Here is an 18,792-nt window from a genome sequence, read left to right as displayed (position 1 = left end):
TAAGTAATCCAATTTACCAAATTTCTATTACTAACGATAACTACAATATTATCCCATTTACTACGGTACACTCTATAACCCTTATCCTCAAGTGGCCTCCGGGCCTTGATAAGTGGTGACTCTTATGTAAAAAAAAAAAAAAAAAAAAAAAAAAAAAAAAAACTGTCAAACTGCCGCAAGGACTTGTGGCACAGTGATTACAGTACTTGGAAAAATCAACTGTAAGAGTGATATTCTCCTGAAGGTTGAAGGTTCAATTCTCAGTGTGGGTGACTGAAAAATTGCAAATTATTTAGGGCCTTTATCCAGTCATTGCTAACGGAATGAGAGCATGCTACCTCCATGGAGTAAATAAAAGGTTCTATTCGAAATTCCATCCAAATTCCAGAGTTCGACAAGATACACCTGAACAAGGTCAGAAGTTACATTGAACGAAACGTTGTGAAAATCACACTCAAGATGAGAACAGTAGTCCGAAGAAGTCAAATAATACGAATAACCAATCCTCATCTCAAAAATTCAGAAATGTAATATCAACCGTCAATATAGCAATATAGTTAACAATAGAGGAAAAAATAAAGAAAAATATTTACTTACATATCTATCGCTGCTTCGTCTTCGTACCAATATTTGGAAGTAATTCCCCCCATTTTCGATTAGATTTCAATTTGAATTAGATTTGATAACACGAAAAGAATCGAACAAAGCTAAACAATTTCGAAATTTGTGATATTAGAAATCTGGAACTTTAACTTACGATTTAATTATTTATATTTTAATCAAATAGGAAAAGGAATGTCTGCGTCGTGATAATAGGTGTTAAATTTTTTTTTAAGAAATGTGGTGTAAAAAAATTGCAGAATCAATTTCAGTTCTTTCAAAATAGTTTTTTTGTTTTTACTTGGGAGAGAACTATTAGATTTTTTTGATCACGCAAAAAGAATCGAACGACTCTGGAGAATTTTAAAAAATGTGTTTTTGATATTAGAAAACTGGAACTTCAAAATATGAATTAATCATTTATATTTAAGCTAAACATGAAAAAAAAAGAAAGGGATATTTGTGTTGTTGTAACAGGTGTTTCAAAATAAACGTTGGGGTAAAATTGCAAAATCTGTTTTAATTCTTTAAAAATAGAATTTTTTGGTGTTTGTTTTTGTTTTTGTTTTTTTTACTAGGGAAAATATTTATTTGATAATACTTTTTTATAAGGACGTTTTATTTTAAAAATTATGCTAACAATTAATATATTAACTAATCTCTATTGCACTACTGAAACTCTGATCATGTGCCTCGTTGTTTTGATTACTTGTGTTCGAGCGAGTTAGGATATTTATATCCTGGTCCGCAACCGCAACACTTGTCACTGTGCACAATTCACTTTTATATAATTTGCTTTTTTGTTTGTTTTTTTAGGATAAAAAGAAATACTAAGTAAAAAGAAAGTACTAAGTAGTGAGATAAATAGAATGATGCAAATAATTGAAAGAAACAAAGATAAAATGAGGCGAGAAAGAAAGGGGGTAAAAGGAAATGAGAGAGAGAAAGTAGTATTTATGCACTTTTGTTACCGTGCTGAAATAATAACGTTATTTTGAAAGTCAGTCTTAACACGGAAAGAGAGGGTGTTTTGTAACTATTCTGTGCTTCCGCCTAACAATTTAATAATATTAATAATAAAAAAATATCGTGAAACTTGAATTTAACCTGTAAAAACTATTTAAAAATAACGCGGTAAAAAAAGTGCAATAGCAGCGAAAGAGTCTATTTGTGTAATGTACTTTATGAAATCTTCTGACTTTGCAATGGAACAATGTAATTACAGATGGGGAGAGAGGGGAATAAATACTTAATATTTAAAACGCAACCAAAAGAAAAATTAAATAAAGGTAGGATAAAAATAAGTTTAATTAAAAACGAAATCTAAAAAAAAAAAATAAATAAAAATATCGAGAAATAGTAATTACGCAATAAATGCGTAGGTGAAAAAAAATCGATCCTTTTTTTTAACAGTCAATTTTTTTATGATAAAATAGAATATAATTAAGCACAAATAAGAGTTAAAGTTGAGGTCAAATATTGATCGAATAAATCGATTAAAAAATGGAAACGTAGCAAAGTTGTTTTTTTTTTCTACTTCTAGTAGTAAGAAATGGATTGAAAAAGAAAAAGATCAATATTATCAATTAAACTAGCATAATAAACGAGAGTTCGTGTGTCAGTGTTTTTCTCGTCTATACGAAACCTTGGTAAATACACATTCAATTATTTTTGTTTATTTAAATATTAATTGAATACTTATTAAAATCAAAAATAAATATATATGGTTTCTCCAGAATAATAAAAAGTGCAGAATACGAATTGAACTAAAACCTAAAACAAAACAGTGCGGTTCTTATTGTGTAGAAGCACTTAAAATAAAACAAATCTACTGCTGGATAGATTACAGTACAAGGGGTTATTAGGTTTATGAGATCGAACAGGACACCCAAAGAAGGCCACCAAGATAAAGAAAGGAAATTAAATCAAATATATAAAAATGTATTTTCAAAAAAATTATACTATAAAATAAATTATAAATAAAAAGTATATACTATAAAATGTATATATATACTACAAAAATGGTACTTATGCATCTGCGTTACCGCGCTGAAATAATAACGTTATTTAGAAAGCCAATCTTAACATAAGGAGGGGAGGATGTTTTTTGTTTTGTTTTGTTAACTATTTACTTAACAATTTAATAAACAAAAATATCGTAAAATTAAATTCAACTCGAAAATACTATTAAAGTAAATAACTTGGTAACAGATGCATAAGCACACCCTCAAAATATAGCTCCTCTGTCTGTTATTGAGCACTGTTTTATAAACACTGAGATTTCATTACATTATGATGCAGGAAACGACAGCGATGTAAGTACTAATTATATATAAAGATAATGAATAAATAAACAAACGACTTTTTACGTTCACTAGAAATGAAACCAATTCAGTCGGCTGAAGATAATTTTTTCTTCTATTATAAACAAATCCAATCACCGTGATAAGTTTCAAGTTTCAAAAAGTAGAGTAAAACGAAATACGTTTCATGTATGACGCGAGAGAACGACACTTATTCGAAACGGAAGTAAATAAAACTTATACTTCCGGAATGAGACCGGGTGATATCCAGTCTTGTTTGGGTGAACAGCGACCTCACGAAAAATCTATAACATTAAAATGATACTAACCAATAAGAATGTTTAATAAAAGAATTCGTTTTGTGTGTTTTGCATACTTTTTTTTTTTTTTTTTTTTTTAATGAATTCGAACATGTACCTAAGAAAAAAAGCGAAGGCCAGATGACCTTTTAGCAGACGCAAAACAAAATGGCCGCGTAAAGTCGTTAAAGGGAGATAATTCTTCCCGACTTATATAAAATATATTTTGGAATTTTATATTAAATAAAAGACAATAATAAATAGATAAATGAATAAATAATAATGATAATAACAACAACAACAACTCGAAAATAATACCATTTATTGTAGGAGCGCAAAGAATAATACCGAAAAACTTTGAAAAAATAATGGGAAAGATTGGAATTAGAGGGATGACTGAGAAGATACAACGAATACCAATAAAAACGGATGAAATATTAAGGAAACCCCTTGAATGCAGAGACTAACACATATGAGCTAAAGGCACCAGCCGGGCATACAAAAACTGCTACATATGTAAGACGCAAAGAAACGTCACATAGAATTATGAAAACTGAAACTGTATAATTGTAACTTAACCCACCTACACTCCACGTTTTTTTCTGGTTGTTGCATGTGCATGTGTGTGTTACCATAAACTGGCGCCACACCAAATAAGTAAGGAGGGTCAAGGAGGATGGAAAGCACAAGGAGTGAAAGCACTAGCTTGACTTCCACTGGTTGAGTGCAAAGAGGACTGGGACCTTGAGGAGGCTTATTGTGACCCAAATTCCAGTAGAGGTCAATGATCGCTGCCAATAAGAAATCAATGGTAAACAGTTGTTGCGATAATACAAATTCATCTTCAAAGGTTATCAAAAAAGGGGGAGAGTACTGGAAATCTAGGGAGACTTGTCACTCAGACTCCAGAGAACACCACAAGTTATTCTCAAAGGGGAAATCTTTGATGATGGCTTGTGTGACTACTCCGAGTAAATAATAAAAATTTTATTTATTTATTTATTCATGGGTTTATTTGGTTCTTTTTTGTCTTTTTCTAATCACGTATTCAGAGAAATGTCTTACTGAATTTGTGCTACTGAAATAGATCCCGATATTTCCAAACTTAGAGCGAGTGTTGGCGTTTAAGCAAGGACACGTTTTTGTTGTCATAATCAACATTCCATTTTTGGTACTTGTTAAGAATGAGAAACCAGAGGATTTAAGTTTCCATATTCACAGAGAATCTAAGTCAGTCTAGGAAATGATCAAAGCCGTTTACACTTTGAAACCCATAAAAATATATATATAAAGATAAGGTGCAAGTCTATTAATGGGCCGAAAATGAAGTCGGTTACATGGAAAATCTGCAAAAAAACAGTATAACGTACGTACTTGTCATTGCATGTACATGTCATATTCCAAAAATCACGTAAATCGATCAAGTAGTTTTTTTTTTATTTAAGAAAATCAAATATTAAAGCACAGTTAATCGAGAATAAATCGAGCGCCATGTTGAATCGACACTATGTCAGGTAACGCCACCTAACAGCCAAATGCGATCCACGGATCAAAGAAGGGGGAAATAATCGCCTTTTTAATTATAAATTAACTTAATAAATAAATAAATAAACTTGACTTCTAGTAATAAAAAAAAAGAATAACTTTTTCTTTTTTTTTTTTTAGAACAGAGGGTATCAGTTTATATTTTTTTTCATTCCAAATAAATAACTGATTCGGACATTTTATTCCAAATAAATAACTGAATCGGACATTCCTAAAAAGGAAAAGAAGTCGTTATTGTTACTTTATTAATTTGTATTTGTAATAGGAAAAAGTTTGTTTTCGGCATTTCAGGAAAAAAAAAAAAAAAAAAAATACATAATATGTCAATTATCTCCCCCTTCTTTGATCCGTGGATCGCATTTGGCTGTTAGGTGGCGTTAGCTGACATAGTGTCGATCCAACATGGCGCTCGACTTATTCTCGATTAACTGTGCTTTAATATTTGATTTTCTTAAATAAAAAAAAACTACTTGATCGATTTACGTGATTTTTGGAATATGACATGTACATGTAATGACAAGTACGTACGTTATACTGTTTTTTTGCAGATTTTCTATGTAACCGATTTCATTTTCGGCCCATTAATAGACTTGCACCAAAGATAAACACTAAAACCATGTGGACAGTTAAGTAAGGGATAAAAAAAAAAAAAATTAAGGGGCTAAAAATAATTGAGTAAAGATGGAAAAAAAAACTCCTTAAAAGAGGAAAAGCAGATTACTTAAAGAATCCTCGATCCAGCAACGCAGGTAAAATTAATCAAATTAATTTCATAAACAAATTTACGTAACTTTCATATTACTTCACAAAGAAGAAAATCAAGATATAAATGATACTAAACCTTATATATAGAATCCTTATTCTAACTTTGATCTAAATTCCTTATATAATTTGGATTCTAGAAAATGCTTAAAATTTGAAGTTTAAGCTTAAGTGATTTTAAGACGAAACTGAAATTCAGGTAATCTTGCTAAATTGACTATGGATCAAATAGCGAAAATATGAAATATTTGATTTTTAAAATTACAAGTCTACGGTTTGGTATACATGTGGGTGTCAAGCTTTTGACTCGGCATAGGAAGCTGCATGAAGGTAACACAAAACCCATTCTTTTCAGCTGCTAGTCTAATTGGGGTGCTGAAAATACACTTAGTCCAGCATTTGCCACCGAATCATGATAATCATAAGCACCAAATGCTTATGTCCCCCCCCTCTCATCCCAATTGTGCCAATAAGTGTTCAGGTTTTAAGCATCAAAATTCAAATAATCCAATTTTCATTAACTTTTCAGCATTTTTTTTTTTAAATAAATGATTGTAGACACGCACACTGTCAAAAAACGACGGTAAATAAAAAAAAAATTATGCTTCATCAGCATTTGCACTAATAAATCCTATTTAGATAAAATAACATCCTGGTCGGTGACATTTAAAAAAGGAAAAAAATAAGCTGAAATAAGCAAGAAACCGTCTCAAACTGGAAAGTTTAAACAAAAAAAAACCCCAACTAAATGTATACATCCATTATATAAAAGACAGTTGTTCATGTGCATGTTTGAATGTCCAGATAAAAGACAAAAACTACAAAACAAAGACACCTAAAGTTGGTATATTCTTGATCAGCATTGCCCTGGATGAATAACATCTCAAACTTTTTAAAAATTTATTCATTCTCTGAGGGTCAATTGAGCCAGGTTTCGTCAGGGAGGAGGGTCAGTGTTATTGTTTACTAATTTGAGAAGAAAATGCCAACTAATTCCATGATGAATCTTCTATTATATGAAGGCAAATTGTCTGTGTGTGTGGGTTTGTATGTCTGCTAAAAAGCTTTGTCATCTGCATCCAACTGGGTTGAAACTGAAAGGGCAATACTCCGGATGAATAATATGTGAAAATTAAAAAAAAAAGAAGATTTGTTCTATGGTGGTCAACTAGACCATTTTTTAGAAGGAGGCGATCCCTTTTTCGCGTCGCTTTCTTCATATTTCATGCATGCGTATTAAACTAAAGCTATGTTTAAAACGCTTATTTTGCAACATGATGATGTCATGTGGGCAAAAGCATTTGTCCGTAAGCATTTGCCTTCTCCTATTTCACGTTCAAGCCCGGGCACAATATTTCATTATTATTTATTCTTTTCAGGCGCATAGACACTCCCTGCTATTCTGATTGAAAAAAAAGTTTGTTTTTTTTCTTTTTATTTATTGGGGTGAGAGTGGATATCTAGTGCACGGGCAAGAAAAATTGCTCAATATCCGAACAAAAGCTTCTTCTCTTCGTATTCCTTCTGCTAAATATCTGGTGGGTAAATGAAGATGGTGATATACTAGTTCTGTCAGTGATAGTTGTGACACAAACAAAAGTAATATCGGATTAAGGCTGATATATGTAATTTGTATCATCCTATGTGTTGCCTCTGCTAGGGATTTTTATCCTGAGCCCCCAAAATCAACAGAGATCAGGTCATTCCTGCAATGATCCTATTGGTTTTATGGTGGGAGTTTAGTTCTGTGAAGTTCTAGGAGGTCCAATCTCCCAGGCTTTGCCTTCTCTCTTTGAGCAGGGTTAGTTTATTGCTAATTGCCTCAGATGCCCTTACCGGGAAATGCCGACGGGGCTGCTCAGGCACTTTTTGCCAGTCAGAATGCCCCCTTCCCTGAGGCATTAACTTCTCAATCCAACTTTCCAACTCTGGTGTTGTTACAGTGGGAGAGAACTAAAGAAACCTACGTGTTGCCTCCTTTCGAAATGAAATGTCTATGTCAAGTCAACTGCGAATATTCTCATTTCTTTCACTATTTTCTGTCATTCATGTGCTACACACGTAAACACACACATATTCATCTTCGAGCACAATCTTCTGCAAAGCATTAATAATTATATGCTGACACCCCCCCATTCATAACTGCCATCATATGCAAACACAGTTGTGTTCTTCAAATTCTATTTTCTTAATTCAGTATTAAGATTTCCAAAATTTATTACCATCTCTAGTTATGATATACCAACATCCCCATGAATAACAGCTATCTGGTACCATCTCAATAGAATGTGTTTATCCCATAAATCTCCGACACTTTAAGTTGGGGCTTGAGAATAACTTACCCTTCAGGTCACTGCATTCTTGTGAACCCACAATACACACAGATCACATTGCTTCTAACATCCTTTCGGCACAGAAAACAACAATACAACGATACTGACCAAAGTTGTATAAGGATTGTAGGCCAAAGCCACACACCATCACTAGTTTTAGTTAAGTTCACCCTCCAACCTTTACCCTTCATCTCCAGATTGTTTTTCCACATTTTCAGTTTATTCTTTAACGATTCCAAAGACTCTACAATAAAAACTACATAATGAGCACAAATTCTCAGATAGCCCAGCTGAAACTATGACATTGTCTCCAATGCTATGATGAAAAGTAGAGGGCTCAGGACAGATCCCTGCTGAACTTCAAGTTTTGTTATATTGTCGACTCCCGGGCATCGTCACGTAACCTAGCAAGGCACCGTGATTGCCAATCGTTATTGAATATTTATATTCAATGGAGAAAATATTATTGGAATGTTGAAAAATGAAAAGTCCCAATAGATCAAATGTTTAAGCAAAATAAACAACGTTCTAACAGAAAACAATAACAAATTTGGTATCGAAACAACGGCTGGGATGAGGTTGGTGGCCTGAGTGGTGACATCTGAGAATAAAACAAAGGAAGAATTTGTAATCAGTCAGTTACAGTCACGGTGTTGGATGATCTCTGGACGCCCGAGGGGAAGCAATCAGGCACAAGATATAGTAAAATGTAAACTTCAATAAGCGTTGTATAACTGTGGAAGGGGATTCAGACGAGAATAAAAGGTTCATATAAAAAACTATATTCGCATTTGGGCATTTTCTTTTGGAGAGGAGAAAAGAAGCTTAGAAGAGCTAACGCTTACGAAGAGGAGAAAAATAAACAAGGTATGTGTTTATTCTGTATTCTTATGTGGCTCATTAAAGACCCGCCTTTATATTATATTATCATGTTAGAAAATTTTTTAAATGTTATACACCAATTCTGCTATACGGATATAAATGTACATAACAAACTTTATTGACATGTATATACATGCACAAACACGAGAGATGATCAGAGGGACACAGTTATAAATATGTGTCCCCACAAATTGTATAGATCATCAAAGAAACAAGTAAATATATATATACATTTTTTTTTTTGTTTTACATAAGCATTAATATGTCGCTACACATTCATGAGTATATTTCGGTCAGCTAGTTACTTGTAACCAAAGACCTCTTCAGGCACCGTTGCTTATATATAGATATATATATTTTAGTCCGGACTAAACTTTTGTATAAGCAACATTGCCTGAAGAAGTCTCTAGTTAAAAGTAGTAAGCTGACAGAAACATACTCATGACTGTGTAGGGACATATTCATGCTTATGTAAAACAAAGAAAAAGTATATCTTGCCCTACTTCGGTATTGAGCACTCTTGTATCAACCTCGTTAAAACTTCATTGGTAACTTTATATCTGGAAAATAATAACCTAGAATTACATCACATACATAAATAATTATATAGATGATCACAGACAATCATAAATATATATGCACATACAGTATATAGATGACAGACACGTCACGCATTATACACATGACTATATAACACCTCGACATTGAAGCCATCATGTAGTGCTCGCTCTGACTACGCAATCAACAAAGCAGTTATAATAATGAAATAAAAAATATTTAAAAAAAAAAAAGAAGTAAACTTACATTTCGGGAAGCTCTCCAGTTTCGGGTTCCTCAACCGGTTCCTGGGTGTTGATAGAGTTGACCCACTCGCGAACCATGGACGTTGGTTTCCAATATTCCTCATACATTTTGCACTCCTCCCGCGGCTGGCTCATCATTTTCAGCTGGTTCGCTTTTGTACGTCTTCCTTTTTTGCATGCCTCCTTTGACATGCCCAGCATGAGGCACTTCTGAAGGCGGCAATAGGCGCAGCGAGTGCGTGTGAATTTGTTGATGATGCAGTTCTTACCAATGCACATGTAGTTCATCTTCTTGCGCATACTGCGTCGAAAAAAGCCCTTGCATCCCTCGCAAATGAAGTGGCCGTAGTGAACCCCAGAGGCAAGGTCCCCACACACCTTACAAGGAAACTGGCGTGGGTTGCACATCAATATCTTCTTTCCATAATTCTCACCCGTTCTGCAAAGAAACAAAGATAAAATCTTAATATAGTGGCGATTCGGTGTCTGCAACTAAAACTTTGTTACAGTCTGGATCATAACTCACTTATTAGATCATATTCTCCTAAATTTCAGTCGTTGAAATTTCAAAGAGGCCCCGAGTATAATCATACATCCATTATAGAGGCTCCAGTTTGGGAGATTTGCAGAGTGTAGCGTAATCCCTTAGTTATTATTACTACATGGTTTACTCTACCTTGTTCTACCGTAAGAAGATGCGACACAAGGATCGGAAAGTATGATTAAAGAGACTGCGTCCTGGAAAAAGAGTGTTCTGGCTTGCTAAAGATGTCTGGACAGCCTCATTGGTATTCTTCTCCATGAAACCATCACTGGTCAGGTTTCACTTCATGCAATGCATGTCTTCAACTCTCACTGGTCAAGCTTTTTCAATTCCAAACATCATCACACTGCATACATATGCCTAATAAATTCTTTCATTGGTCAACAGTGTAAAGGTTCTGCTGGTTAGAATTTGGCAGAAGTTATTCCATCCATTCTTAACTCATGCAATCATACTAGCACCAGCTCCTCCCTGTGCTCCAATTGTATCACTAAGTTCAAGTTAACAAAACTTGAACTTACATATGGCTGTAACTATAACTGATTGGCAGCCGAGTTCTTTGTATACTTCTGAGCACGTGTGAAAGTAGCAGCAGCCGACGGATAGATGGCTAGCAAAGGTATTAACAACAACAGCAGCAGCCGTTTGAGCACTATGCAAATTAACAAATTGCATCAGGAGAAAAGTTAAAAAAAAAATGGCAGCACGTGGTCGGAGAGAGAAGCAAAGTGCGCGCCAAAAAATATGGACGTGTGAAGTCGAAGATAAGAAATAGTATTGGTGAGAGACTTTTAAGTTGGTGTTCGCTTCTTTTCTTGTCTACTTACTTTCAAATTTTCTTCAGTCCTGTTAGCTATATTTTCTTGTTTTATGAGATACGTGATTTACCGTCAATGCTGTTTTAGTGTCAAAGGCGAATGTTCTAGTCTTACAAGTTGGTTATGCATTATGATAAGGGATATTGCTTCATACTCATTTTAACATAGCAAATAGCTTGCTTTTTTAGAGAGGAAGTTAAAATAAACCATTTTGACTTGAACATATTTTTAAAAGTTTGTGTTTGGACTGTTTTATTGTTATGGATTACTAAAGTTTTAAAATTTGAAGAAAACTTGGCTGGAGGTTTTGCAAGACTGAAATAAATATTCAAACAATTATAACAAGTGAAAAGGTAAATATAAGTACTAACAAGTACTAAAAAATAAAAATAAGTCTGACTTTATAAAGAGTAGTAATTTTGTTCTAAGCTTAGGGGTAGTTTATAATTAAGTATTATTCCTGTCATTATTAAAAATAATTATTACACATTGTATTTTTTTTTACTTTTTAAAATAAGAAACAGAAAAAGAAAAGACACACTCACATTTAGCACAGACTATGCTGGGCGATTTATAAATAATTTTGTTCTATTTGCGAGGTTTTTAGCTATGTGTGATGCTTTTGTTTGTTGGTATTTTGCTACTTGGATTCAGATAAATACTGAAATATTAAAATTTGAAGTTGTTTTAATTTTGGAATACATGACAAACGAGACTGCTTGGCAGTCAGTTAAAACATTTGACATGAAGGAAATTATTTGTTGAAACTGAAACTCTGTATGACAATAAGGCACAGCAACTTGCGTTGCCGCCGTGCCCACTAAGCATTTGGGGTTCTCATAGTCCTCAGTTATAGAGATATGGAATGTAAATAATGACAAATATTTTTCTGTAGACAGTTCGAAAATTGTTAACAACGAATTAAATTTTCCGGACATGGAACATAATCTAGCCATCAGAAGTTAGTGACTGAACTTTTGATAGGTCAGTTTATGAACAAAACAGCTTAGAAAATAGCAGAAATAGAATTAATAAGTACTTGCATTAGATAAAACTGCCGATGCTTAATAAGATCAAACTGAATTGTGACATGGAAAGGGGAAGATGCAATAATGGTTGTATAATATTTGATATCTGAATAAGTCAGGGGCCAGATAATGCCTCTGACCCGTTGGGTAAGGTGTTAACCATAATTGTCTTAAATAATCTCGTCAGAAGTGACTGAGCACTTAAGAGACAAAAATAGGCTGAAATTGTTTTGAATAATCTTGCCAAACAGGGACTGAGCCGTTAAGAGACAAAAAGGACTAAACAAAGGGTTAGATTAATTAGTATTCTCTCAAATAATCTTGTTAAAATTAACTGTGCAATAAAGAGACGAATGAGTCATAGGACTAGAGAAAAAAAATTTATAATTAGTTTAGTCTTGTCCTGCCTTGATAGGGTTCAAAATAGACTTTGTGGCCTCGTGGGAGATGTCCTTTTCTCTTCGCTGCAACCTCTATCTCGCAGAAGAGATGTTGCGAGTTTGTCTCTGCTTTATCGTTATTTTCATGGAAAGTGTTCAACTGAGCTTAAATCTATGGTCCCCCCTCGCCAAACTTTCACAAGAAACACTCGACTAGCTGAAATCATTATCAATAATTTTCCCCACTCTTTATCTGTGCCTAAACCTAAACATAGATTCCATGATCAAAGCTTCTTTCTTAGAACTGCACGCCTGTGGAATTGTCTTCCGTTTTTCTGCTTTCCAGCTGTCTATAATATGGTTGTCTTCAAGTCCAACGTGAACAAGTTTCTGATGAGCCGTTCCACTGAAGTTAACAAATTTACCAAACTTCCATTACTATCGATTACTATATTGTCCTTTTGACTACTCTACACTCCTTTACCCTTATCCTTGATAATTGGTAACGCCTATGTAAAAAAAAAAAAGTCAAAGATTTCAAAGAGAGGGTCAAAGCTATTTAGGCAGTTGGCATAATAATCTATCAAAAGAGCAAGGAGAGATATAATTTTTATGACTCATAGGATTGTGAGAGAGAATCAAGGGTTGATAATAAGAGAATAAGAAGAAAAGCTGTGCTGAAAAAAAAGAAAAGAAAAAACTCACGCAAAAAAAATATGTATAAATATATCTTGGAACCCAATTAACAGTATAACATATGTATTATGAAGACTGTCAAGAAGCAATAAACTGACTTTATTACTAAAATAAAATTATCCGGTTTCAGTTTGGTAAATTTACAGACTCAGGACCAATAAGCATCAAAGATTATTCAAACTCTGAGTTGGTCTTGTATGGACTTAACTGATTTTGTAAAATATTTTTAACTATTAAAAACTATATTCTTGCACAACCAAGCTGAAATACTTCAACACTACTTCAGTGAAATTTCTGAAAATACAAAAACATGGAGACACACACATATATCCTCACTATTTAAACAGTTAAAAGAGGGTTTTTTTCTCTTTTTAATGTATTAAAACATTGCCTTTAAATATTTAGAAAAATATGCTGGAATTTCTTTTTTACAAATTAAAAAAAAGAAATAATAAATAAGGAAAGGAATTTCTGACAAAAAAAACGTATAAAATGGAAATGCCGAACATGCTATAAACTAAAACATTTTATTTGGATTTAATTATTCATGATTTATTGTGTGAAATTTTCTTGCTTTCTTTTAATTACTTCAGGCAGGTTTAATTAAATTCTTATAAAAATTTCTTTGGAAGAAAAGATATGTAGCAGAGTGTGTATGAGCGTGTATGAAAAAGCAGTAGCAGCCGAAGGATAGAGGGCTAGCAAGGATATTCAGCTGATATTGCTAAAACCAGCCTTTACAGTCACAGGACAAGGTAAGGATGAGATTGAAATATATTTTGCGTATAATCTCTAAATGCAGTTTATTTAAAGCTATTTGTGTAAAGAAATCTTAAATTCAGCCTTTACATCCACAGGACAAAGTAAGAATGCGATATCAATTACATTCACACAGTCTTCCGCCACCTTCAGAATAGACTGACAGGCAGCAACAGAGAGTAGAATGTGTACAGCTCACAGGTCATCATGGGGATCAAGGGCAACAGCAGCAGTACCAAATCCTTTTCAGGTCTACTCAAAAAACTAAGTCACATACTACCTGTGTGTGATACACATTCTACTCTATACTGCTACCTGCCTCCTGGAACTCCCCCTCACAGCCTGCCACTCTAGTTCTTGAATTCATGAACCTGCTTGAACTCCAGTTCACTCTAGTGACTCTCCAGCAACTCCAGCTCACTCTTGCAGCTTCCAACGATTCCAACTTACTCCTGCAGCTTCCAGCGAGACCACTTTACTCTTGTAGTGCCTCCAGCTCACTCCTGTAGCTTCCATCGACGTTCAGCCACCTGCTCCAGTGTCCACTGACATTTAGCTACCCATCCTCATGCTCACTGATATCTAGCTACCTGCTCCAATGCCCACTGACGTCAGGTTACCCGCTTCAGTACCCACTAACATCTGCCCGCCTGCTCCAGTGCCTACTGATGTCCAGCAACCTGCTCCAGTGCCCACTGATGTCTCGCTACCTGTACCAGAGCACATTGATGTCCACGCTCTATAACAGACACGACAGGTAAACAAATGAACACATATCTAAAGAAATGCCAGAAACACTAGAGGATGATTTCTGATCTGTAGTAGAATGGGGACAAAAATGGATGGTCACCGTCAATGCTGCCAAGACTAAACTTGTTTTCGTCAATAATTACAAGAAACCTTCCCTACCGCCAATAGCAATGGCCAATGACTCCCTATCTGAAAGTACATCTTTTAAACTTCTCGGCCTAACGTTCACAGGAAACATGAGTTGAAACAATTACATTGAGAACATTGCCAGGACCGCTGCAAAGAAGATGGGTTCTCTCTACCATGCTAGAAAGTTATTAACGCCTAAAAGTATCCTATACCTCTATAAGTCCACCATTCGCCCATGTATGGAGTATTGCTGTCACATTTGGGCTGGTGCATCTGCTACTAGTCTCTCGCTCCTAGACAAGGTTCAAAAGAGAGTTGCCAATCTGATAGGTCCTGAACGGTCAGCTAAACTGCAGCCTCTGTCACATCAACGAAATGTTGCATCCCTCTGCCTGTTCTACAAGTACATTAACGGTGAATGCTCTAACGAACTGCAAGCACTTGTGCCCCCTTGACGTAAATACCCCCTACAAACCCGACAAGCAGCTAAATCCCACCCCTTCACAGTAGAGATCAAGAAATGCAAGAAAACCTTCTACTCCAGTAGTTTCTTCCGCAGAACAGCTACACTTCGGAATTCCCTTCCGGGTCCCTGCTTCCCCCCACTGTACTGACATGCAGAAGTTCAAGTGCAACGTGAACCGACATCTTGCTACCCAACTTCCAACACAGTACCCCTGATGCTTATGTCCCTGATAGTAGCCCCCTACAACAAAGTGGCAATGTGCCTTATTTGGGGTGAAAATGTAATAAAAATAAAAAAAAAGCTACTTGTGTCAGTGGCCAGACACCCAACTACCCATTCCAGTGATCACTGACGTCCAGCTATCAGTTCCTACCTCAAGGACTCCAGAATCTCAACCTCGCAAGATGCCCATCCTCGCCGGCTGATCTTAAATCCATTACTGTATATTTTACCATTTATTTCTTGGTAAAAATAAAGCACAGCATATATTGTCTTTAAGTGATCATCTGTGTTTGTCATCTTTCTTTGCTATTACCATTACTTCTATGCCCAGTGTTTACTTTATTAGTTGTATAGTCGACTGGCACCTTCACACACCTCTTGGCCCTCTACAACACTCTTCTTTTAATCATTTTAAATATCCATATATGAACATACAAGGTTCAGGGAGTTTTATTTTTATTACATATCACACTCTTCTTCGAACAATCTAAAACATTCATATACAAACATACAAGGTCCACAGAGTTTTAGTATTATTAGAGATAGATTAAAAGGGCAGGTGTAAAATTACATAACTGCCAAAATGTCGGAACAATAAAAGATAATACTAACTGTACAGGTTCCTTCTGTTTTCCTTTCTCTGTGTTGTTTGCTTCCTTGATCATCCCAACAATTAGGCACTTCTTGAAGCGGCAGCTATGGCACGTTTCTCGGCTGATCTTGTTGACCGCACAACGGCCGCCATATTTACATTTGTATTTATCGTAGCGGCTTTCTTCCAGGCTGTACTTGAAAAATTTACAACAGCTATGACACACCCAGAGGCCGCAATAAATTTCACAGGAGACATCTCCACACACAATGCAAGGGATAGTAGTAGTTTGTTGCTGAAGTTCATTTAAACTGAATCGTCTGAAAAAAAAAAAATAAATAAAAATTCACATATTAAGGATAGAAGTGGCCAGTGATAAAAAAATGCTAAAAAAAGAAAAAAAAAAATGCTAAAACTACTGCATCTTTACCAACAAAGACAGAAAGAATAATCTTCTATTATGTTTCTGAATTTTTGAGATGATGACTGAGAATTCATATTTGGATTATTCAATCGATTGCCTCCATCTTTAGTGTTATTCACACTACATTTTGGTCATTGTAACCTTTGACCTTTTTTCAAATGTATCTTGTTGTACTCCAAAATTTGTATAGAATACATAGCTAGCGTGCTCTTGTTCCATCAGCCATGATTCTAAGTAATATTAATACAACTGCGAATTACTTAGGACCTCTATCCAGTCATGGCTGACAGAACAAGAGCATGCTACCCCCGTGAAGTAAATAAAGGGTTCCGCTCAAAATTCCATTCAAATTCCCAAGTTTGACAGAAACATCCCCGAGTTCGACAAGATACACCTGAAGAAGGTCTGTGGTTACATCGACCGAAACGTTGTGAAATTTATACTCAAGATGAGAACATTAGTCTCATGAATCCAAATAATAAAATAGGATATATTCAAAGTTTTCAAGATGGTTTGATCCCAATGGCTTCCCATACTGTCCAGATTTAATCTTCCTGCATTCCTTTAACCTTGCATTCATTGGAACGTATGGATAAAATTTTTAATAATGATGGACGAGTCCCTTAACTCTCTGGGGTCGTGGGAGGGAGGATACTGCATTATTTCATGCAGTGTGTCTGAAGTAATCGGATTTATCTATCTTTCAGACTCATACCATACATCCATCATATCATTATCCATTTCTCCTCATGCAACACATGTCCTCAACCTTCACACATTATCACACTGTGTACACACGGCTGATTGACTCAACAGCAGTAACGACCCAGTTCATTCCACATAAACACTCTCACTACAGAACGTTGGCAACCTTCATGTGGTCCCTCCAATAAGTACCCAAAATCCTCCTAGAAAGAATTCTGAATATCAGGGAAATGAATGCAAATGAAATTATCATGAATGATGCGCAACAAATGTTCTGCTATTTGATAATGGAAGAAATTTCCAGAACTTATTTCATCCACTTCTAACTCGTGCAATCACACCAGCCCTCTGTTTCAATTGTAACACCAAGCAGAGATATTGATAGCTACGCATCCTGCATCAGAGATGTATAAAATCTAAAAGGACGCGGCAAAATTTTAACCATGACATAATCATGTTGACACATCGGTTTCCATTAGACCACCAAAGTTAAGCTATGTTAAGCCTGGTCAGTACTAAAATGGGTGACTATTTGGGAATTTGTGTTCTGAAGCCTGTAGAGGGATGGATATCGCCAGGTTATTCTTGTCCAAGACACACTGCATGAAAGAGGGTTAAGAAACTCATCCATCATCATTCAAAATCTTATCCATATGTTCCAATTTTTGTTCACCACTTATCAAGGCCCAAAGGCCACTCAAGGAAAAGGGTTAATGACTGTAGTGTAGTAGTGTAGTAAACGTTAATGGTGTAACTTGGGTAAAATTTTATTATTGGGACATTTTATTATTGGGACAGTTCAACAATTTTATTATTGGGACAGCTCAACAAGAACTTGTTTACATTGGATTTGAAGGCTACCATGTTGTATTCAACCGGGAAGCAGGACAGTGGAACAGTGTTCTACAAGCAGGCAGTTCTGGAAAAGAAGTTTTGTTCATTAAATCTGCGTTTAGATTTAGGCACAGTTAAAGAAAGGCGGGGGGGAGATCGTATATAGTGGTTGTACTTAGTCAAGTGTTTTTTTGTGAAAATTTGGTAAGGGGGGGACCATAGATTGGAGTTCAGATGAGCACTTGCCATGAAAATGACGATAAAGCAGAGACAGGCTTGCAATGTCTCTTCTGTGGGAAAGAGGTAGCAGGGAAGAGAAAAGGGCATCACCTATTAGGTTTCAAAGTCAGTTTTGAACTTTATCAAGGCTTAATTGGGCACGCCAAGCAGCTCCTGCCAAGATGTGTCAACAGTACTCCATTTTAGGGCATACTTGGCTCTTATAGATAGAATGCAAGTTAATTTATTTATGAAGAAAGAAAAGAAAAAAAGGATATTGCAAAATACACACAAAAAAAACATGTTCTTTTTTCCTCCCATTTTTTTTTTGTTGTTTTTTTCTTCCCTCCCCATTTCAATCCAAATTAACCAACCTACTTACCATTTATTTTTTTTTTGTAATTGAACAATTTTATGAAAAGGATCAGAGAAATAAATTTCTTGCTTGTACATGCAAGTGTGAATAAGCTCAGAATCTCATTCTCATTGTTCACCAAGAAAATCTTTGGGTCAACCATTCTTTAGAATTCTTTTCAGGGGAGGGGACGTCAGTAATTCACATTTATACCATTATATTTTTTGTCTTTTTCTACATAAATTAAATAAGAACTATTTAATTATTTACTAGGCATCAACATTTTTTTTTCTCAACTTATTCGGAGAATCATGGCATAAAGTTTTCCAGGAATGCATTAAAAT

General features: G+C 35.0%; 1 protein-coding gene across 1 annotated transcript in view; it reads right to left on the bottom strand.

The window, feature by feature from the left end:
- The window catches only part of LOC145255680 (uncharacterized), a 109,650-nt gene that overhangs the window by 48,991 nt on the left and 41,867 nt on the right, over positions 1-18,792 (bottom strand). The window contains exons 5-6 of the mRNA XM_080114246.1: positions 15,932-16,231; positions 9,529-9,966 (exon numbers count right to left, since the gene is read on the bottom strand). Coding sequence (XP_079970372.1) covers positions 9,529-9,966; positions 15,932-16,231 — 738 coding nt within the window. The remainder of the gene's footprint in view (positions 1-9,528; positions 9,967-15,931; positions 16,232-18,792) is intronic.

Source organism: Euprymna scolopes, chromosome 31 (genome assembly GCF_053919585.1).
Source record: "Euprymna scolopes isolate OS-2025 chromosome 31, ASM5391958v1, whole genome shotgun sequence".
NCBI lineage: Eukaryota > Metazoa > Mollusca > Cephalopoda > Sepiida > Sepiolidae > Euprymna > Euprymna scolopes.
The sequence above is the reverse complement of the archived record's forward strand: the minus strand, read 5'-3'. Positions and strand labels throughout refer to the sequence as shown.